Raw genomic sequence first — 25,133 nt, forward strand, 5'->3', positions numbered from 1 at the left:
AAGGGGGATTCCCTTTTCATTCCCACACATGTCTTAATTTTACAAACGCTAGAACAAATTTTTATTTATTTCTTATCAAGTGCCTAAATACAAAGTTTCATGGTGCTATCTTTGATAATAACGAACTGTCATCCCTATTTCAATACCACCAAGCAAATCGCGATAAAAGTAGCCTGTGTCTTTTCCCAAGCTCTTGTCTATCTCTGTAGATACAAGTGTAAGAAACAAATTTACATACACATTCATAATATTAGTAGGGATAAATAAATCTGAGGTCGGGAAGAGGAAAAAGGCTTAAGTGTAAAAAACGGTTTATCTCGAATTCCGGCAAAACTACAAGTCCTATGGAAAAAAGTTAAAAAGCAAGGTTGTAGGTAATAAAAAGATCTACAACTTTTGTTTTTTAATCTTTTCACTATAACTTAAATTTATGTGAAAAATTCCATTAACCAAGTTTTTGGTTTTTTATTTTTATCTTTAACAAAAAAAAATATTTCCACGATATTTGGTGAAAAGTTACCTTTTCTAACTCAGATACTGATACAGATCAGTAATTATAGCAGCAAATATATGGATTACAATTAATCAAATCTATTTATAAATGTAAAAAGGATAATAATTCAGTGTTAGGTTTATTCATATACATATCTTACAAACACGTTTAATTTGCTGTCTGTAATATTAATGTTTTTTTATGTTAATGTTACATTAATAATTTTTACGTTTTCTAGGATCTTGTGGTTCATGTAGGTAATGTTTAGTTGATTACCTGTCACCCGTAGACAAAGATTCCGTAGGTCTCTATCGTCCGTCTATTCCGCAAATTGCTCTCAAACAACTCTCAAAGCTTCACGTAATAACACAAATTAAGATCGTGCCAGAGTTAGTACGCAAGGAATGTTGTACAGACATTCCTTATTGCTGTATTCAGAGTACAAAGCCGCGCCAAACTGGGTAAATTATAACAATATTATGCACTGAGGTAATATAATATCTAAAACTATGTTTGTAACACAAGTTGTGGTCAGCTGTAGTCAACTTAGTTTATGTTGGGTGTCATGCAGTTTTATTATAATTTTTATAGCATTTAGATATTAATTCGAATGATTGCAGGAGGTGTTTATGTCATAAAAAGGCATAAAAGGCATTTATTTTCTAAAAATTATTCCTTTAGAATTCTTTTTGATGTTATTTCTAATATACTAGATACTACTACCGCTTCGGAAGCAAAGGAAACGGCGCAAGAAACTCTCACGGCATTGTTTGTAATAAATATACAATATTGTACTATCGCTGTTGTGCAATAATCATAATCTAGTCCCAGGCTGTCCGATCACTTAGATATTCAGCTGTGGAGTAGTAGGATTTACGACAGAGCCATTTTTTAATAAAACATTTAAATTTATTTACAGATAATGCCTGAACAGTGGCTGGGACTTTATTATAAATGTGTATAAATTTATCCTTAAAGTATCATATCCCTTAATGTATCATATATCGTTGAGGTATCAACTGTCACTTAATTAAACATCCCGAAGGTATGACGGTATCCCATGCTGACGTCACGGCTTAGGGGTACCTAAGCCGTGACGATAGCATGGATTTTGTTCGCAGTTGATAAAACAGAATTTTAAATGACACACATTAACTGTTTTAACGGTAAACTTAAAAACAAATGAAACAGAAAAGTTAAAAATTGTTTTTATTATTCTATTATTGTTATATGTATTACAAATACACACACAAACAAGTTAGGATATCATCCCCACCATCTGGATGAGTGGCGGTCCTCCACAGTGCGGTTTTCAAGGAGCTTTCTTCCACGTACTACAAAGCTGTGGAATGAGCTTCCTTACGCGGTGTTTCCGCGACGATACGACATGGGTACCTTAAAAAAAGCGCATACTCCTTCCTTAAAGGCCGGCAACGCTCCTGTGATTCCTCTGGTGTTGCAAGAGATTGTGGGCGGCGGTAATCACTTAACACCAGGTGACCCGCACGCTCGTTTGTCCTTCTATTCCATAAAAAAAAAACACACAGACAAACACATACTCACACACGTTGTTATTTTATTTTTATTTTATTAACACACTTTTAAATTTAGTATTGTTAAATTTGTAGTTATTTAATTAAATTCTTATTTTACAGTATGTTCAAAATTTGCCATAGTAATGCCAATGATGGCTACCAAGTTAAATGGATTTTTGTTAATCATAGATATATTTGATTCCACGATATAGTCTCCGACTAGTGTGTCGATCCATTGACAATCACAATGTAGTCATATGTCTTCTTAATATATATAAATTACGTGACACGTTGTTTGTCCCCTATGGACTCTATAAACTAATGAACGGATTTTAATGGGGATTACTTCATCGAGTGCAGTTTAGTCCAAGTTGAGAGATAGGATAGTTTTTATTTCGATTTTAGATCCATAAATATTTTAAATTCCAATATTTGTTTTGCATGGACATATTTTATATGAGAGAATTTATTGACGCACGGTTTGACAGTTCTGTTCTGAAATAATTTCATTATAACAACAGGAAGCATATTTTACGAAATAATTCTTGATGTTATGAAATATTATTGACAAATTCATAATAACAACGTCTGTCGGGTCAGCTAGTATATATATATATTGTATAAGCTTGCAAAATATTTAAACTTATTTTAATTTAATGACAATGCGTGTGTTGAAAGATCGATGTAAATAAATTTATTCTTAATATTAACTAACTTGCCCTGACATACTCAGACTAAATTTGATCATATTATAAGTAAAAATGTACGGCTTTGCTCTACATTGGTTATGATTTTTGAGTTTGAGTTTAAGTATGAAATTGCCGATTTGTACTGAAAAACCGATTTTTTTTTAACTTAACACATTAAATTAATCAAAATAATAACCATTATTATCTATACATTGTTGCCATCTAAAAGGAAGGTCATTAATTATGCCTTTGCTATAGAACTGTGGTGATCTAGATTCGACAAACTGTGTGAAAGAATTTTGCTCTGTCTGCTGAGAAGAAAACTTTTTATCACGTAGAAAATTATCCAAATCTATGGTAATCAGTTGGAGCAAGGTCTGGCAAATACGGAGGGTGACGGATGGTTTGTAATTACAGTTCCTGTAGAGTTAAAACAGTTTCTCGTGCTGCATGAGGTCTCGCATTATCATGAAGCAATCCGGCTCGAAGGACCACAAGTATGGTTGCGCCAGGGAATTTAGAGTGGACTGTATTAATAAAAGGGGTTCTCAGGTAAACAGAATAGGAATCATTGGAATAAAGGGAATAGCCGGTACTCACCTCTTCTGCAGGATCCTGGGTTCTTCTATATTCGCCTGAGTGTGCTGGCGAACCATAATTTATATATTTTTTATTTATTTATTTATTTATTATATACAGACACTTTATCACATAATATTACATTATATTTGGTCCCTACACTAGGCGTAGCCTGTCCTGTAGGCAACCAATTTACATCCTAAGGTTAACAATATGAACCGAAAGGTCAAAAAGTGCACTCTGTATATGTGTGTGTGTACACGTGTGTGTCTCTGGGTGTGTGTGTATGTGTGTGTGTGTGTGTGTGTGAGGGTGGGTGTGAGTGAGTGTGAGTATCTGATTAATCATGTTACAAAGAATTAACATTATATGAATGCTAAGCTATCACTTTAAGAATAGCTTCCATGTCTGCATAAGTGAGTGTGTGTAACCATCTCTGTATTTTAAATTTGACCTGATGGACCGAGCAATTTTTAATAGAACATTTTAAATTTACCTTGTTGTATATATATGTATGTAAGAATGGGCTAAATCTACTTGCAAATGTTGTATTTATTATTGGAGTTGGAATCTTGTACGAACGGCTATCTAGTAGGTTTTTATAATTAGGCAAATTCAAGACCTCCTTATGCATGCTTGTCATAACACGCAAGATAAATATACCTCGGACAGAAAGAAGTTCTAAGTCTTTATATAGTTTATGTGTTGGGTATCTAATAGGGACACATACAATAATATCACGGGACACATAACGAAGAAATCGCTACGATCGAAGAAAGCGGCAAATCAACAAGAATACGAGGATTTCCTGGATTTATAATTAATTGTTGCGGGTGCTCAACCTTCGCGAGTGGTTACTTGACGGAATGTGTGTTATGCTATACGACCATAGATATCGCGGCTCGCGGTTTATTCTTAACTTGTACCGGCAAAGGATAAAGATGTAAGGGATTAAGGAAAAGATTGTGTGTTATATGGACGACTGGCGTTACCAATGGTGATGAATAGTTTTAAGAATTACCTACCATAGGTACCATGTGAAAAAAGTTTCACTCAAAAATCTGAAACCATGAAGATTCTATGTCAATTAGAAGTACCTATTACGATAAAACGGCAACTACCTTAAACACTATTATTCGTAGCGATTTTTTATTTTTTTTTGAAAATTTTCTTCAGGTGAACGATTATGATCAAGTAGCTTTCGAGTTTATTGGTTGCAAAAAAAAATTTTAATCCTCTTTATCATATGAGAATAAATTTCAAGAGAAAAATGTGTGTTCGTTAAAAAACTCCTTTAATCTTCAATGTATTCATCGTTAATAAGTTGTATCGAGTAAGAAAACAATTTAAATTCAAAAAGTCCAATTTAGCATATGTTTTAAATCAAAAATATTCTAGCTGAAATGTAAAACGCGAAGAAAACCACTCAATCAAAAAAAACACACAAATTTCCGTAAAATTGCACGTAAAAGACGTGAAAATTAAGTGAGATTAATCTAAAATTGGGTGATTCTGTCAAGCCTTGAGCCGAGATAATCTTTGCTATAAAGATTCCTTCACACACACCAACCGCTGCGATAATCTAAAAGGTTTTACAGCATTTGTAAGGGTATGCATCCATTGTTTCACATATAACGCATTAAAATAAATATTAATATGATGCTGATGATGGCAACAATCAATAATAAAATAAAAATACAAAAATATTTATTTTCTTTATCAAGTATGTACATAAATCGATACTCGTGATTGAAGCCTCCGTTTTAGCACTATAGCGCCTGTGTTAGAAAACTCCGCTCTTCCGATAGCTTATCAATACTTATTACATTTTTTAGAGACAATCAAACATATTCTAATTACTAAGAAGTTTATTTAAGAAGTATGTATACTAAGAAATATAACGGCATCAAAATATTATCAATATGAATCTTAAAATTAACTGAATATGTACTACCATGTTTTAATTATATTTTACCGGTAACATATACCTTTCTACCTAGTTTGTTACCTGACATTGATATCAAAACGGTCAAGGCGCTTTTTGCCAATATAAACTGTCTAAACCACACTAGAAGTATGTTTTATAACTATTAATCTATTAATAAACCTTCATGTATCTTATATGTTTTAATTTAAACTTAATTCTGCTTTAATTCAAACATATGTTGGATTCCGGCTGACATAATCATTTCAATTAATTGAATTAACATTAATTCTTAACGACGTCACATATTGCGTCGGGCAGTGTGAGAGAGCTCTTATATTCCACCCTTGTTGCGAATTAATTGCCTTTATTCACCGTTGTCTCTTATGATGTTTTTTGTACAACTTTGTTACGCCTGATGGAATGAACGCGGTCTCGCCATAATAACCTTTATGGTGATTATATAAACACTGTTTAAATCTACCGAAGCTTTGCCTAAACGGTACTTTGCTTATATTTTATATAGTGTAAGAGTGTTACTCGACCCTACTTTTTAAACACTGACGCAAAAGAGAGGTTCAAAGTTTAACATCACACTAATTAAATTCGAAAACAAAATTTATGAACGTTGCGGGACTCGATACCGCGACATCTGGCGTCCAACGCGAGAGATGGTGTGTTCGAGTCTCGCACCGTTGATAAACTTTGTTTTCAAACTTAATTTGTGTAATTAATCCCAGAAGTGAGGGCTGTCACTTTAAAAATAAATTGTTTAGTTTAACATTTCTTGTGTCTTGTGATGCGTCGTAAAAGAATAGTATTATAATTAGCTATGATGTAGTTTTAGAGTTAGTTGTAAGAGGAAGAATTCTAAAGGCCTAATAAAATAAAAATGGCATAAAGTTATAAGTAAGTCTAAACCAAGAATATGTAAAATGTTTACAAATAGACATTTTGCTTACGAATGGTTTGTTCGCACGTATAACGTTTCTCGCGTTTATTTGCAAGGCAGCTTGTCATTCGGAAAACTTCAGAATTATCATTGTATTGACAGTGTTGTCCACGATTTAAACATTTTGCATTTTCTTTGTTTATCATCAGTTATAACTTTATACCAAGTTTATTTGTAAGGCCGTATGAGTTTATTTATTTATCCGTCGGTTTGTTTTTTATTTTTAACTAGTTGACCTGACAGACGCTGTTCTGTAAATAGAAAAAAAAAATAAGTAAGTATTCTGGAATAATGTAGTCTTAACTCTAAAGCTATCAGAAATGTATAACTAATCAAGTTAATGAGTTGAAAATGAAACGAAAACGCATTTCTGAATGACTGTATAATATGTAGTAATAAAAATTCTAATAATCAATACTTATAATATGTTATAAATACGATATTAATATCATATTTGTATAAACAGTTTTTATATTATCGCTGTATAATTGGCAATTTTTTAAGTATTAAAACGGATATAGTATGTTGTACGTAAGAGATACACATAAGCCATTGTGGACTTTTCTGTAGACCTATAAAAGATACACAATACCACAATACTATTGTATTGTGGTATACAGTATATTTACTGTTATATCTCAAAGGGTTTAGACAGTGTTTTCGTTGAAAGCTTCCCAGACGGCTTATTTTCTTCCGACACCTCCAACAAATATCGTTAATGCATACAATAGTGAATACTTAAACTTAACAGTTTTACCAGTGGGAGGCTCCTTAGCACAGGATGCCGGCTAGATTATGGGTACCACAACGGCGCCTATTTCTGCCGTGAAGCAGTTATGTGTTAGCATTACTGTGTTTCGGTCTGAAGGGCGCCGTAGCTAGTGAAATTATGATATATGTCTTAAGGAGCGCAGTTGTAGTGCCACTCAGAATTTTTGGGGTTTTTCAAGAATCCTGACCGGCACTGCATTGTAATGGGCAGGGCGTATCCATTATCATCAGCTGTACGTCCTGCTCGTCTCGTCCCTTATTTTCATAAAAAGAAAAATAACAATTTATATTCTAAAACTTTCCTCGAGAATCTCGCTATCTATTGGTGAATATAGCATAAAAATCGGTGCAGTAATGTTTGAGTTTATCGATACTAAATTTAAATAAATTTATTTTCCAATTTAATTTTTACAGTAACCTACTAACAAACGCGTGCATACAAAAATCAATTAGCTATGTATTATATGACGACCGATATAGGCGAATATTTAGTGACCCTGACTACTAAGCTAGAGGTCCCGGGTTCGAAACCCGGTAGGTGCAATCATTTATATGATGATCATGGATGTTTATATGTATTTATGTATGTGTAAGTAAGTATATTGTTTTAAATATATCATTGTCTTGTACTCATAGTACAGGCTATGCCTAGTTTGGGGCAAGATAATTTGTCTAAAAGCGTGCCAATATAACATTATATTATTATACAGATGTCCCAAAGTTATGGGACATGAAGGGAAAGTACCTTAAATATCGAAGATAGGCTATTTTACTGAAAGAAGACTTTATTTGACTACTATCTTTTAAAATACTATGTTACTTAAGACGAGTTATTATTTTTTGGCCATTCTTTCGATTGGCATCATAAGAGTAGGGGTGTTTTTTTTACATTTAAGTCGTTTCGATTCCCAGACGAGGCAAGTAATTTTTAGAAAATCTTTGAATGCAGAATTACTAACTTTTAAGAATAACATAAAGTCTTCTTTCAGTAAAATAGCCTATCTTCGATATTTAAGGTACTTTCCCTTCGTGTCCCATAACTTTGGGACACCCCGTATATATTACCGGGCTATCTAAGTGTATGGATAACCTTCATTGAGATGTATTGAGTCGAGATAATGCTCCATTACGTTAGCTTGAACTACTTGTAATGCAGTGCCATTATCTGCATGCGGTACATTTTATACTACTTATTTTATAAAATGACGTTATGTAGGGTAGGGATCCCCAACATTACACGCTTAATACTAGATTGGCTATAAATCAACAATAATGTAATGTCATCGGCCATCGATAAATCTACAAAGTTTGAATATTTGTATATAAAAAAGCCCGCTGAGTTTATTGCAGCGGTTCTTCTCAGGTCTGAGGTCTATTTTGAATGGGTGGTAGTTTTTGACGGTCAATAAGTGATTTTGAATAAAAATATTTGAATTTGAACGAAATCTGGCCGTTTAAAGTGGGTCAAAATCGCTCTCAAATGAGACGGTTACAAACAAACATACATACAGGTGAACCTAATAAAAATCGTGTAAAACAACAAATAATCATCTTTATTAAGTTTAATTACCACGTTATTGAGGTTACTTAACGTTATGCTTAATCAAAACTTTGGCACCATTTTTTGGTTTATAAACGTAAAAAGAAAAAATGGAAAATGTGCAGTCACATGGGGGTAAAATTGTGCACTAAACAAGCAATGGGTCAACCTGTTTAAATAAAGCCATTTCAAAACTATGTAACCCTGACTTACATACCTCCGAAATAGATTAAAATAATAAAATAATCGAATTATCTGACCCCAAACGAAGCAAAGACTTTGGGTACCAGAAAACGATATACTTACATATAAACAACAACGACTCGGAAACTAACATTTATATTCATCGTAATATAAATGTTTGCACCTACCGGGATTTGAACCCAGGAACTCTACTTCGCTGGGCTATGCGGGTCGTCTATAAAAACAACATTGACTTGACTTAACTACATATTGATCACTTCCACTTAAATACTAGGTAAAAGTTATTATTTCATCAAAGTATAATAGTACTAATTAAGTGAAAATAACTTCTAGAAAGTTAGTGAAATAGATTTAAATCAAACATCTTTTAAAGGATTAAAACGCGTGTAATTGTAACTGTTTTAACATTAGATTTCTCGTAACAATTTTATTTTTATTATTATTTTAGCAAACCCGACGTTTCGAAACCAGTTTCAGTCCAGAAGTTTCATTCCCCTGAAAACGTGATCTAAGTCAAAAGTATGGGAATAAAATAATATAAGAAATGCGTCATGTTTCAAAAGCTCTGACATAAAAATAAATATTCCCGTGTAGTTTTATTTTATTTCTACACTTGTTATCAGACATTACAAACTTTATATATTAATAAGGTAAATCACGTTAAGCGGTTTTACTTCGGAGCCCAAAATAGAAAAAACATTAATTCCATATTATCCAGTTTTCTCAAGAAAGTTTGACCCAACCTCACTTCGATATAAAAATAGGTTGAACGAGGGCTATTTCATGCTCTGTTGGGTCCATGGAGGCGTGGGTTGTCTTGTGTGTGGGTAAAATTATCTGAGGCCGTTTCAAGTATTACAAAAGTTACAGAGTAATCATTATACAGAGAAAAAAGTGACGCTTAAAAGGAATTGGTTGTTTATTATTTTCAACTATCGCTTAAAATAGGAAAATCTGTCAATATTAATTAATAATTAAATTAAAGTTTTCCAATTAAGTATAGTGTAATAAAGTAACAGTAAAAATCAAATTACTTTGTGTATAAGTTGGTAATCTCACTGAAAAGCAGTAATGCACCCTATATTATCACGGTATGATTATAACGAGTTTCATCATTTACCCGTATAACGTGTGACTTACACCATATAAAACGATATTACCCAAATACATATTTCTATACTGAGAAATTTATATTTCTTCATTATAGTTACACTAGGCTAACAATTTGACTTTTTAAGAATTGTGATTAATAATTATTATTATGAATTACGAGGCCTTTAAAAACTCCCTCTATAACGTGTTTTCCTAAAACGCGGAACCACTTTACCGCGTTATTATGTTATTATTATTATTAGGGAATTAGCTGTATATTAGAATTGTCTTTTTTAAAGGGGGCCAAAAGGGTATTATATAACATGTTGTATTGATCACCACCTCTGGTAATTTGAGAGCTAAGTTCATAATTGTAATCCATAAGTGGTCTGCTAAACGTATTATAAAAAAAGACATGGAAGTCTAGAAGGTAAAGAGAGTCGATATTATTATTAAGGAAATTGGATAAAAATATGTTAATATCTTTGATCATTTATACGTCAAGATAGACATATGACAGCTAACAAAACGTCGAAAAAAATTGAGTTTAGAACTCGAGCCATTCACGCACATTAACACAAAGTGTCACACAAATCGCGGGTGTAAGACGTAGCTTGTCACGCACACTAAACAAATATACCTGGCCTGTTTTATCGGTTGTCTAACTGTCTATCTAGACTTATAAATTATCTAATATTTATATCAAAAAATGTGCGGTGCATGTCTAAACATTTCATCTTAATGAAACATAAGCACTGTATGTAAGGACATCTGTGGCTATTTCCACTTCCCAAAAAAGCAAAGTGTGTTGTGAACGTTCTTTGGAAATTTCATTGCGCTCAGAATATACAATATAATAGGGATTCCGTACTTATACAAGCATTATCTAAATAACTTCGAACTAAATCATTGAACAGAACATTTTAATCGATATTAGCCAAAACTTTTTAGAATATATTTTAATAAAACTAGTATATTCACGATATAAAGTTCCTCGTCTGTTATAATCCTTAGATCTATTATTTATTAAATTTTATGCAATGGTGTATTGTATAGAGTTAAGAATGATTGATTTTTTTCTCTTTCCGTGAAAATCTAACAAGATTGCACAAAATAATTTGAAAAATAAAATGCGAGTGCTCTTCCAATGAGCTAACCGTTCGAGTGACGTAAAGTTCATATAATGTCATTGTTCAACTCTCAGGTTGTGGCTTCATCTACAGGGTTTATTTTACAGTTTTAAAATTATGACCGGTGTAAGGATGAAATATAGGATAAATATTCGTATAGAAGACGATGGATGTCGAGGATTAAAATGCGTATTTGTAACTGTTTTTACATAAGACTTTTGCGTAAACGTTACATTTTTATTTTAGTTAACCCGGCGTTTCAAGACCTTTCCAGATCTCGTTTTCATGGGGACTGCAGATGAAATGAGTCAAAGATAATATACTATCTACAATTACTCTCGTTTGAATCCTGTTATAGTGTTTTATTTAAATGTGTAACACTCGCTTGATTAATCAAAGAAAAAACTATGTCAAAACAATGTCACGCTTTCACACCTAACACCAAATTCGATTTTAATTATGTTTACTACCAAAATAGACTATACTTAAGCTACCACTTTTTCTTAAAAAAGGGCAAGAACGGGTTGAAATAAAGGATGAAAGTTTGCATGGGAATTCTTCATTTTCGGAGAGAAAACCATGAAACTGTATTTGTACTTAATAAGTAGTAATTTATAAACATTTGTTCGATTTTTTATATCCGCTTTATCATAGAAGAGCGCCGCCAGCAGCGAAAAAAGAACAGTTTGAATGTGTATGCCGGCGTTACGCCAGGGTTTCCTTGATCAGGATCCATCATGAAGAAATACAACACTGAGAATTTCTCAGTTTATTGAAGCACAACTGCTAGTATAGATATGAACCGTCTTTACATAAAACAACCGCTTTTATAGCTTCCTTACAATAGATGAAACAGAGTAGATACAACTTCTTTTAAAACACAAATAAAATTAGGTATTGTAAAATAATTCCTAAATACAGCTCAATAAATGTTTAAGTGAATTTATACAACTTCAAATGATTTATATAATAGTTTATTCATTTAATTTGAACAAACACTACGAAGTAAGAAGATGGCGCTGCAAGCAAGTTTCGAAATACAATTAAGAAAGACTTATTGCATAAAATAATAAAGTTTGATACGATATTAATTCTAATACAAATTAATTTGAACATTTACACATTCAATTAAGTATTTTAACAATAAATGAAACATCTTCAAATAATTCAAACAGTCAAAACAGTGTCTATTAAATTAGTTAGACCTTAATAAGTAAGAGTTTCATGTTTACAAATAGCTATTTGTATTTAAATCTTATATATTTCAGATATATCTATAATAATATATTCATTTTAACGACAAACTAAAACATAAATATCAATAGTTGCAAACAATTAACGATAGGTGGCGATTTGCGCCCATATGTACGTATTAAAAGTATCCTAAAAAATAAAAAAATTAAATGAAAAGTAATGATGTCGAAGTCGCGGTAATTCAGTTTCCGTATTACTTTCCCATATTTCAGGTGGTTTCATTTATATTTCGCCTCCCCAGCACGAAAAGGGCCCTATTGCTACGTGAAAACTCGCAGCAAAAAGTGTTTTTGCGTGAGCGTAAGGGACAGTGATTTAAATTTCGAACCCCACGTGACCATACCTCCGGGAAAAAATAAACATAGCGATCCGGTGCGTTCCGAAACTCATTTTAGCCTAGCGTATTATCTCATTGTCACAACAATTTATATGTTACCGAATTTTAGCTTTATAAGTTTTACTATTGCCTTTTTTAAGAGTTAATATTTAAAATAAATACTTGTAATGATAAAGAAAAATTGAAGAAAAATTGTTATATATTATCTTAATTGTTTCTCTAACCTCATAACCTATAACACTTTTCTCGCTAGTCGAGGTGAAAAGTTGTATGTTTCACACGAGAGCAATTTTTTTTTGTCTCGTGCCTTTAAATCACTCACTACCTCAGTAGTCTATATAAGAATCACTCTCTACGCTCGTGATTCGATTCTAGAAGTCTATTCGTGATCTAAAGTCAGCACTCGCAGCAAAAAATAACTTTGCTCACTTGTTGAACATATAACTATTATTGTTCTTTAAATGTGTCTGTAATTGTATCTCATAATGTTGGTTCTGTCTCGCAGGTTCTCCAAGCGACAAGCGCGCGCTCCGGAGATAATGAATGAGGTGAACACCTACCGCGACCCTCTCCTGTACAACGAGTGGCCCGTCTACACGGCCATGCCCCGTGCTGCTCCCAGGTAAATAAAGTCAAAGTCAAATAAACTTTATTCAATTATGCTTAAAATAAGCGGTTTTGAATAGTCAGTATAAATATTTCTTTTAAATTACTGAATCTACCACATGTTCGGAAAAAGTAGAGCTCTTAAGAAGAACATGCAAGAAACTCAACGGCCACTCTTCTCAATCAAATAGAGTATTTTTCAATGACTGTGTAATATACATTACAAATAAGTTTGTAAGGCTGCATCCAATATATGAATCCTGTACAAAGTTAAAGGCATTTTAAATATCAAATCTTTCATAAAAAGTAATAAACTGTATAAATATAAATTATTGTATATTGGATATATCAAACTTTAGAGCTTGATTTCATTTTTTGTGTAAGGATTCTTTTTGAACATGATGGTCGTGATAACTGTCATAATAGTAATCGCATCCAACAAATACAATGATTTATTAACTATAACAGGTAGACCTGGCACCACAAGCAACACCCGTTCACGAGTTGACGCATGGATCAGCGATCGTTTCTTTCGCACATGTTATTTGAGGGAAGTAGATGACCCGGCATACGACGCCGCCGCAAGGAAACAAAACAAAGGGCCTGTTCACATTGGTCGTTCGTAACAAAACATTTTATTGCAAATGAGTTTACTTCGTTTTTATCTCAAATCTCATCGCCGACAGCGACCCTAGACCTTGTCTAGTCTTCGCCATTGATATAATATATTTATCACCACGTCACATCCACTTCCCAACACCTCTTCAATTACGTGCGGGAATATTTAACTTCTTTGATCTGATAAATTATCTCATTAAAACATATATTCTTATTATATTTAGACGAGCTAAACACAAATGACACATTTTCACTCACACCGCCCATTGACATGAAGTATAATTTAGAATTTTATTAGAAAATCCACCTGATTTTTTTTGAAATAATTCAAATGGGGCTGAATATTTTCTATGAAGCTGTAAGACGCCTACACTTAGTAATCTAACAACGAAAGGTTAATTATAATTACATTCTAGATGGTCAAAATGCAGATAGAAGTAATAAAAAATATGGAGTTGCCTTGACATTTAAAAAAATTATGAATAGTTTTGATTTCTTCTATATGATTTATAATAGATAAAAATACAGCCCTCAATTATTTTATTTGTTTGCTGTTAAAACATGGAATTCAATCATAGCTTATCAATGTTAAAAACTTATAAAAAGCACAAACAAGGGAACTACTCTAAGTCCATGAGCAATATATAAATTTAAATATATCAGATAATATAATATATATATTTGATTAGTAGTAAGCTACTATTTTTTAAGTTACATTCTATTAATAAAGTTACGAATAAAAGAACAAAATATAATATTGTAATCAGGTGTAATGTTATAAATAAATGATTATCCGATCACCATAAATCATGTTGAGCATGACAGCAAATCCAATTTTAAATAGAGAATATTCGAGATCGTGATAGAGAATCTCCCTGGAACTGAAATCAAAAGTAACTCGATCTGAAACTAAGTCCCAGATTCTACTGAAGATTGATACTAAAACTTAAACAGAAATAACCTATGCACTGTACCCAAAACAATTCAATAAAATACAATAATTAAACTCTACAACAAAAATATTATTCTATATTTTAATCGAACTTTATTATTAATCGAGATACTCCACGCCTCTCGCTGTCCTTTGAATGCAAATTGCGTTGAAGTGATCAAAGCAACGATATCCACCTGTTGTTTGTAGCGGCGCCGCTGTGTTGTTCACACTATATTGTTCTCGAAGCCATTGTACCAACATTACCTCTTGCATATTCACTCCACACTGATCCAGATGTATTACGAATTGAGTTAGTAAATTTAACCATTGCACCAGCATTTCTCTTAAAAACAAGAGCTGATTGCCAGCGAAGTTCAAGATAAGCTACAACATTAAGTTGGATCGCGAGATGGCGCTCTTATTTAAAAGGAGTAATGGTATTTACTTATCAGTGGGAGGTTCCTTTCCATAGGAAGCCGGCTAGATTATGGGTACCACAACGGCGCCTATTTCTGCCGTGAAACAGTAATGTGTAAACATTACTGTGTTTTGGTCTGAAGGGCGCCGTAGCTAGTGAAACTACTGGGCAAATGAGACTTAACATCTTATGTCTCAAGGTGACGAGCGCAATTGTAGTGTCACCACACACTCAACTTTTGGGTTTTTCAAAAATCCAGAGCGGCACTGCAGTGTAATGGGTATGGAGTACCAATTACCATCAGCTGAAAGTCCTGCTCGTCTCGTCCGTTATAATAAAAAAAAACTTAAGTACAGCTTGTAATCACAAAAGTAAGAAATTATATAAAATAATAATGACACTTGATAAATTATAAATATATTGATAATAATACAAATTTTTCGTATTAATTTGATGGATTTAAATGGATTTTCAGTCGCATAAACCTCTTTGTTGTTAAAAAAAAACTGTATTACACGATTATATTGAAAATACTCTGTTTACTCTATATAATTTGCAGTTAGGTTCTAACTTAATTTTGTTGGGATAATTCTATTATGCACTAGTGTGTAATAATTTTATCCACGTATATGTTATAGTTTGGTTTATAGCCCTAAGAACGATGTAATAAGGCTCAGTTTACGAGCAAGTGTGTTGAAAAATTAATTAAATCATTTACTTAATTTAAGATATGTAACTTTAAATGTTGATTTAAAAAAGTGGCAATGAACTTCTTGCCACTTCTTCTTCTCATAAAAGCTCAACCTTCAAAGGCGGTGGATATAAAAAGATAAGAAAACTTTTAATATTCATAACTGTCATTTCCATGGCCTACATGAATAAATTGATTTTGATATGATTTGATAACCCTAAAGGATTTTGTGCTTTTAATTACTGTTAATAAAAATAATTATATTTTTAAAATTTTAAAATTATATTAATTTCAAATTTTAGCAGGATTGTCAAATTGTAAGTAGGTAGAGGTATTTTGTAAGTATTGTAAATTGATGATGATTCTATTTTGTTGTTTGGTTCTTGTGAACTTTTACTGGAATTTTAACTTAAGTCTACATAACAAACATTTTAATTTGATGATTTCTGTCGATCAGTGTGTTGAACTTTTTCGTGATACCCTCATATTGTTTCAGGTTCCGGTACCAATACCCTTCTGCTCCTCGCGAAGCTTACGGCCGAGTGATCACCAAGGCACCACCAAATGTCGTTCGTACACCCGACTATGGAGAGGTCAGTTTATGATCTAATACGCAGCTTTGCAGGAGTTAGTTTGAACCTCAAACTCTCAATCTATTGAAAGCATTTCAGTTATAGATAATTTATTTATTTTAGATGCACAATATTATAGTATAGTCTAACCCCCTTATTCATAATAGTCTGCTAACTTAAAGCATTGCTAATTCTCACTCCGTCTTCTTCTATTGACCTAAGTCACAATGAAAAATAACACTCTGTAGCAGCTGTTTTAAGTTAGCGGACCATTATGAATAAGAGGGTAAGAGCGTAAACTCGCCAACAAACTGTTGCAACAGTTTGGCGAAATGTGTAAAACTTGTAAATGTGAATACTTTTATAATTAAATAAATTAAAAAAAAATAGATTGAGAGTTAAACGAGACAAAGAACGACAACATATATCTATACATATAAATAAAATTGGAGTGTCTGTTTGTAATATTGAAAGAACAGTTCTTTACTACATGTATATGAATATATATACGGTACATACACCAAAAAAATACATTTTACTAATTTCGCCTGTGTGTCTGTTTGTTCCGACTAATCTCTGAAATGGCTGGACCGATTTTGACGGGGCTTTTATTGGCAGCTAGCTGATATAACAAGAACTAACTTTGGCCAAATTTATTTTGTAAAAATACTTTATTTTAGAAAAATAAAGTAATGTTGAAATGTCAAAGAAACGCTCCAACTCTAAAAATAATTTATATGGAAAAACAAAGTTTGCCGGGTCAGCTAGTTAATTTATATAAATCCAGTGTCCTGATGTTTGTTTCCAGTGAACTCCTAAACTAATGAACGGATTTTAATGGGGATTACATCATTGAGTGCAGCTAAGTCCAACTTAAGAGATAGGATAGTTTTTATTTCGATTGGGTATCCATAATTATTTTTATTTCCAATATTTGTTTTGTATTGGTGCAGAAATAGGCGCCCATTATCTAGACGGCATACTGTGCAAAGGAGCCTCCAACTGGTAACATGAGAGATACGTTAAATAAACAAGGTTATTAGTATTAATATGCGGTATGTGTGCGGTGTGATTAATAATACAATAATCCAGTGTGAGGATACAGTGATATATCTATAAACTTAGAATAGTAGCGTAACAGACAAACACTCTCCTTATTACGGCAAGACAAAATTCAAAATGTTCATGCTTTTGGTCAATACCTATGACAAATATTGATAAAGGGCATCATATTCTCGCATACAATATTTAATTTTCTAACACATATTTTTTTAATATATTTTATTCAAACAAAACAAATGTTATAACTATATTTACAATGCTAAGACTACATCAAATTAAAACTATCATTACGTGGAAGTGTACCAAAGAATACTGGCAGCATATCCGCGATGAATAGCTGGCTGATCTGACCGGTTTGGGTTTCCAGTAGCCTTATTGAGGCGCGAAGATAGTACTTTGAACATTCTCCGCGCCTCTGGGCCCCCCGGGCCAAGTGTCTCGACACCAAACGGCACAAAGAAGTATGACTCATTGAGACCAACATATTTGCGACGCTTGCTGTCTTCGGCAGTCGAATTTTTTTTAATTATTATAATCTTTAGAAAATACAGGGCTTACTGCGTATATAAAATGTAATATTTAGTATTTTAGTGCATAAATTCTACGAAAATAAACATCACGAAAGTAGTATTGAAGAATCAGTATTTACCTATACTTTAGTTGGGTTGTTTCTATATGGAAACAACACAATCTAATACATTAACACGACACGTTTATATTTTTTAATTAATAAAAACACAAAAATTAAAACGCGGTCCAATTTGACAGGAGACTAATGCACACTAAATTATTTCAGAACGGTTTCATGTTCTTCGTCTATTCCGTCTCTTTTTCACACCTAGATTCTTAAGTAAGGATAGTTATCTAAATTTCACACAGGGTTCGTCACGCAATATGCTATCAAAGTTGAAGAAGAGATTGTCTTGAGTATGACGCGAGTATACCTTAATATTATATTCTGACGTCATGCGCTCGACGTATTATTACATAGACACCAGGAGAACATAAATAACGGTGATAGTAATGTCTTTCATAGCGGTTGTAATCATGTTTCATCCTAGCAACATGTACCAGGACTTCATATGCAATTTAGAGTTTTAAATTTTGTAAATTTTGCATCGGATACCGCTAGCGATTCTGTTGATTGAGTTTTTGGACGCCAAATTAAATTTGAAAATATGCAGCAGTCGCACTGTATCAATAACAAGATCAAAAAGAGTAATTGACGCAGTATTCCAATGATATATTGACCATATACAGACCAAAGTATTTATTTCATACTTTTGTTACTCTCTCTTGTATCATTTATCGAAAATGTAAGCTCTGAGTCCGAATAAATCTATGTAATATATACGAATAAAATAATAATCAAACTTTGTATCACTATGATCATTACTGAAACCTACAATTATCCTCATCCCGAATTTTTTTATGCATCATTATTTTGGAGTCAACATTTTTTAAGGTTTTACTTCTACAAAGTTTATTTTACATTTCTGTTTTGCAATCGGATTAAGCAAAATTTTTAGCAACTTTGTTAGGCAATATTTAAACGAGTTAACATTATTTGGCATTACTATGGCTGCGGAAACTCCAGCAAACAAAATTGCCAAATATTTTCCCAATTTGCTAATCGACCTTCAAACTTTAGAAAAAGTACGAACCACAAGTATTACCAAATAAGTTGCGCAAGGAATGTGAAACCTGTAAAAGTAAAATTTGTTAATTATTAAGATTTATAAACTTCTACTTCCCGTACTGCGAAAAGAAAGTTAATAAATTCTAGCTTTAATCTCAGCGGTATAATGGCGGCTTCCCACGGTCCGTCACGATCATGTCACGGCACCATTTCACATGCGCCAGCTTCTGAGCTTCGGTGATGTTGAGTGGCAGCGCGACCTTTCCTTCTCACGCGTGTAGCATCTTGTGATCGCTTCCCGATCTAAATCTCTTAATCAAAAACCTTATAAATCGAGGACATGACTTCTTTCACGACTTTTCTCTAAGTCTCGTAGATTCTGACTTGGCCATCACCACCCTTCTCAATAAACCACTCTGTATATGATGAATTTCTCCTTATGTAATTTGTTTGTTTCCTTGATTTAAATTTTTCACTGCTAACACATTTTCCTCGGTAATAGTCGTAGAAGAACAACCAATTCTTTCTTCATTCCCTTACGATAGACGACCGCGCTTAAATTCGATATGCCAACGGTAAATGGTTAACGTTAAAAGGACCTTCAGTCATAAGCGGCATTTGGAGTCGATGAAATGACTCGTCTGGTTTAGGGACACATTTGAAATCAAAGAAAATCATAAAAAAAATCCGATGCAGATCCATTTTTCAATGAGGCACGATAATTAAATATAACTACACAATTTATTATGTTTTAAAGTGATAACCCTCACTTCTGGGATTAATTACACAAATAAAGTTTGAAAACAAAATTTATGAACGATGCGGGACTCGAACCCGCGACCTCTCGCGTTCAAATCGAGCGCTCTTTCTGAGCCAACCGTTCGAGTGATATATCATAATTCTTGTATTCTTTGTTCAACTCTCAGGTTGTGGCTTCATCTACAGGATCTACTTTACAGTAAAACCTGCTCAACCCCAATATTTCTATATTAGCAAATTGACTTGAGATGTCGCTCTTGCACATCTAAACAATTTGTTATGTTTTAAAGTTTCAGTATTAAAAATAAACAAAAAAGAAATAGGGATATTTGAAATTCGAACGATGGAATTTTTACTCGTAATTAATCACATTTTTTAGCAGCCAGAGCTTCTTACATAAAAACTTTTTTCGCAAAACATTCTAAGCGGATTGGTTTTATGAAGATTCAACTGTTGCATTGATAATATTTGTCATCGTGACGAGGTGAACCCCGTGACTGGTATTAAACTGACAGCTGAAATGGGGAATGATCTTTCTTCTACCTTCATGGCTGACAACTGTGATATAATTTCTCTGGTGTTTCAAAAGAGTATTTACGGCTGATCACTTATGTATAAAAAACGTTTAAAGTTATAGGTTTTATAGAGGTTAGATTATCGAAGTATAACACTTTAAATATAACAAAAAGTAAAACCATGTTACATTTGCCAACATCCAGCATCAATGATTTGTCCATACGTTTCACGGTTATTGATCTGAAAATCGCTCGTGGCTACCCTCTCTTTATACACCCTTTACAGGGCCGGATTCAAGTTTATTTTTTAATATAACACATAACTGCCGATGTGGCTCTCAGGTAGATGCTCTTAACGCCAGCATTAATGAACTCATCTGCAGGGCATTTGCCGCTCTTAATATACCAGCTGTTTTAGAGCCAAATGGTATTACCCATCGCGAAGGCAGGCGTCCTAATGGAATGACTCTTGGGGCTTGCGCACGGGGAAGAGCGCTTGTGGGAGACGCGACTTGCGCCCACACTCTGGCTCCTTCTCATGTCACAGTTACATCAGTTGGTGCTGGGGTTGCTGCTTCGACTGCCGAAGATAGTAAATATCGCAAATATGTTAGTCACAGTTAGTCTTACATCTTTGTGCCGTTTGGTGTCGAGACGCTTGGCCCGTGGGACCCAGAGGCGCGGAGAATGTAGAAAGTACTATCTACGCGCCGTATTAGGGCTACTGGAAACCCAAACGCTGGCTAGCTATCCAACGCGGAAATGCTGCCAGTATTCTTGGTACACTTCCCCGTAATGATAGTTTTAATTTAAGGTAATTATAATATTGTAAAAATAGTTATAAGATTTGTTTTCATGTCCGCATTAATATTGAAAAGACATCACTAATTTTATAAAAGAAATGTTCTTATGTTATTATGGATAATTTATAAAATAAAACAGTATTTATGTATGAAACTACTTAGTCAGCGCACGCGGTTTAAGCTCGGCAGTCTGTTCGTTCCGATTTGCTTTAGAAATACCATTGTTTCTGGTGAGACAAAATTACGCTATATATATATAAATTACGCTTCATGCTATTATAAAGCCATCCTTATGAATTGGCAACCAAATCCAAAAATAAAATCCAACTGGTTTTTCAGTAGTAAGCGCTCAAACTAATATTCTTAAGAGTTATGTAGTGTAACTTATGTATTGTAAGATTTTGTGAGGTATTTTATATTTTGATATATCATTTATAAATTTAAAGTGTAAAGTAAAATAATTAAATTATATTTATAGAAGCGTTTTATTATCATAGGCTTATAATAGCGACTGGTTGCTAGTTTAAAACCGCTGGGAGCATGAGCTATATATTTTTCTACGTCTTGTTTTTATTCTATTATATTCCGGTTGATAAGCAAATTAAATAAATGAACTCCAACTGGGAATACAACCACATTTAACAAATATATGTCTCTCCAGTACTCGATTGTAAAATAAATGAAAACATCGCTTACGGCGGCAAATCAATAATAATTATTAGTGATTAAAGGGGGGGCGTTGGTCCTCATGTTTGTCTGCTGATAATTTATTTATTTATTTAGAAATACCAACATTTGTTTACATTGATGCATTCTATATTTATAAAACAGACTAAATATAATGTACTTAATGTAACAAACAATAACAGGTATCTACCACATGCTTAATTAATTTTCACAAAGTAAATATTACTTTAAGAGAAAAAAAAATCCAAACGAGGTTTTTCAGATCTATGAATCCGGCCCTGTTCGTAGAGAGTTATTGAGTTAATCTTGAGTTTTGTTAGAGCTTTTCTGTGGTTTTGACACTCTGATTGAAATTGATGAGGGTAAACTTATATTATAAGGTATTTTGGATTTAATCAATATTTGTTCGAGGGCTCAATATAGCTCAAAAACATCGAAAAGTTGAAGCGATTTACAAAAACGCATTTTATTAACATCGCTCGATTTATAATTACACTTTTTTTATCATTTCACCAGTGGGAGGCTCCTTTGCACAGGATGACGGCTAGATTATGGGTACCACAACGACGCCTATTTCTGCAGTGAAGCAGTAATGTGTAAACATTACTGTGTTTTGGTCTAAAGAGCGCCGTAGCTAGTGGAATATCTGGGCAAATGAGACTTAAGATCTTATGTCTCAAGCTGGCGAGAATTGTAGTGCCGCTCAGAATATTTGGGCTTTTCAAGAATCCTGAGCGGCACTGCATTGTAATGGCAGGGCGTGTCAGTTACCATCGCATGACCAGAATCCGAAAAGTGGAAGCAAACATTACGAACCTCAGATTATAATTTTGAATGTGACTGGTTGCTACGCCGTAGTATCGTAGACTCGACAATAATGATCTTTGATCTACACTTTACAAAATTGTTTGACCGAAATGGAGATACTTCAGTAGAATATTTAAGCTCATTAAAACCCTTACATAACCCTTGAAACTTTTGAGATGAAAGTAAAAGATAATCGAATGAATAATGCGCTAAAATTCTCTGTGTTGTTCAAAAACCTGCTGTTATATATTTTTTGATTTAAATAAACCAGTCGTTATTATTAAGTTAAGCAATCCAAGGCATAAAAAGTAACACAATTAATATTTTTATTTATTTAAAAAGAAAAGGAAACACATTTCAAACTTCTTTTATTAATAACAATATCCGGATTTTTAAGAATGTACAAAACTTGAACAAAAAATAAACTAATAGGACATCTGGATTTGAACCCGAGTCTTCTGCTTTCCGGATCACCCATCTGAGCTATTATAGTTTTGTATGTAATGGCGAAATTCACCTTTGTATTCTAATGTTATTCTAGTTGTTTCTCATTAAAACACGGATAAAAATACATTTTTTTTAAATTGAAACCTAGCTAGATCGATTTATCGCCCCCGAAATCCCCTATATATTTTTTTTTATGAAAATCGTTGGTCCGAGGTTCAAATGTAAAGAGAAGAATCTATTCAAATAACGTGTCTATTGCCAATTTATTTTTTCTTTCTTATTCTCTTTATACCCTGTGTCCGCGTAGTTTACATTTTTCAACAATAAACAATGACTGTAGTTGTGTTATATAAATTTATTATTTATTTTGCTAATATAGTTATAAAATTTTGCTTTTAGTGTAGAAATATGTATTTAAATTATAATTGAAGATGTAGGTAGTATTTTTATACCGCAGTCGCTGTCCGTGCTGCGTAACACGGTGCCTACTGAAAATCAGTGTCGAGTCTCTGAAGGCTCGACGCATACTGAGTGGGCCTCCGATTGGCAATACTAAAGTGATTGCACTGCTCCTCAATCTAATTGTTTTATTTATTTTAATTTTACTAGGTATGTTTTAATTATTTTTTAGTGGTTTTTATAATTTAAGTTCATAATTTTGTTTACTTATAATTTTAATCTAATATTTTATGTTAAAATTACTTGTTTTTTAAAGTTATTATATTATAAACTATGACCTATTAGCAGTGTAATTATGTTGCCAATAAAGTTTATTATTATTATTATATATATTATTATTCTAGAATAAGCGTTTTAGTTAACGAATAAATTCATGGGATTGGGAATAGAGCGACCGCCCTCAGGCTATTAAATAATAAGTTTAATTGTACAATATTACTTTATAACCATATTATTTATGAAAATAAGAAGCCCGCTGAGTTTGTTGCGCCCGTTCTTCTCAGGTCTGAGGCATATTTTTTGGAATGGGTGGTAGTTTTTGACTTTCAATAAGTGATATCACATCCTTTTTTGAATAAAAATATTTGAATTTGAATATAAATATTAAATAAGTTAACTTATCAAAAATAAATTCATAGTCAGACATAGCTTTGAAACAAAAAAATCCGCAATGCTTTTTGGTGAAAAATAAATATTTCAGGTAACATATTATAATGTATTGTGCAAATGTCTCTTAAATCACTTATTCACAAACAATTAAACAACGATTACCGTGGTAAGATTTTCATGAAATTTAAGCAACTAAGTTCCTTTACACCTTTGCTACTAATATCTGGAGAATCATCTACTCTAAAAAATACAGGAGTGAGCTATCCATCGCCAACTGAGTCCACTGTCACTCATCTCAGGATATTATTGTTAATTTACAGGTTAACAAACAAACTCACATTCGTATAGACCGTTTGTTATCGTACGCCTTATTGATATTATTATAAATATATTAGTCAAACTGCTACAACTGGATGACTAGCAAGAGCCGATTTAAAGTCAAAGTCAAATAAACTTTATTTAAGTAGGCTTAAACTAAACGCTTTTGAATCGTCACTACAATTATTTCTTTTAAATTACTGAATTTACCATATGTTGGCTAAAGAGTGAGCTCGCGAGAAGAACATAAAATAAACTCGACGGCAACTCTTTTCAATCAAATAGAGTATTTTACAATGGCTGTAATATACATAACAAATTAGATTGTAAGATGCCGCGTCCAATATATGAGTCGTGTTTAAATAATATAAATTATTTCATGAAAAGGAATAAAGAATTAAATGTATAAATATAAATTATCGTATATTGGATGAACCTCTTACAACCTCAACCTCTGTCAACCTTTAGAGCTTGAACTCATTGTTTGTGTAAGGATGCTTCGTGAACATGAAGGTCGTGATTAATGTCATAATTAGTAATTGCATCCAACTGATTTGTTAATTCCAGATGTTCGGGATGCTGAATGTTCCACATACCTCTGGCAAGATTTTGCGTTACTCTGGACCTTCGCGACCAAGGGGACCTTCCACCTTCATGGTGCCTCCGCAAAGGGACAGGTCAGACTATTT

General features: G+C 32.9%; 1 protein-coding gene across 1 annotated transcript in view; it reads left to right on the plus strand.

The window, feature by feature from the left end:
• LOC126974787 (uncharacterized) overlaps positions 1 to 25,133 on the plus strand; it is an 82,512-nt gene that overhangs the window by 50,773 nt on the left and 6,606 nt on the right. The window contains exons 3-5 of the mRNA XM_050822469.1: positions 13,006 to 13,122; positions 16,264 to 16,360; positions 25,012 to 25,121. Coding sequence (XP_050678426.1) covers positions 13,006 to 13,122; positions 16,264 to 16,360; positions 25,012 to 25,121 — 324 coding nt within the window. The remainder of the gene's footprint in view (positions 1 to 13,005; positions 13,123 to 16,263; positions 16,361 to 25,011; positions 25,122 to 25,133) is intronic.

The sequence above is a fragment of the Leptidea sinapis genome, chromosome 33 (genome assembly GCF_905404315.1).
Source record: "Leptidea sinapis chromosome 33, ilLepSina1.1, whole genome shotgun sequence".
Classification (NCBI taxonomy): Eukaryota; Metazoa; Arthropoda; class Insecta; order Lepidoptera; family Pieridae; genus Leptidea; species Leptidea sinapis.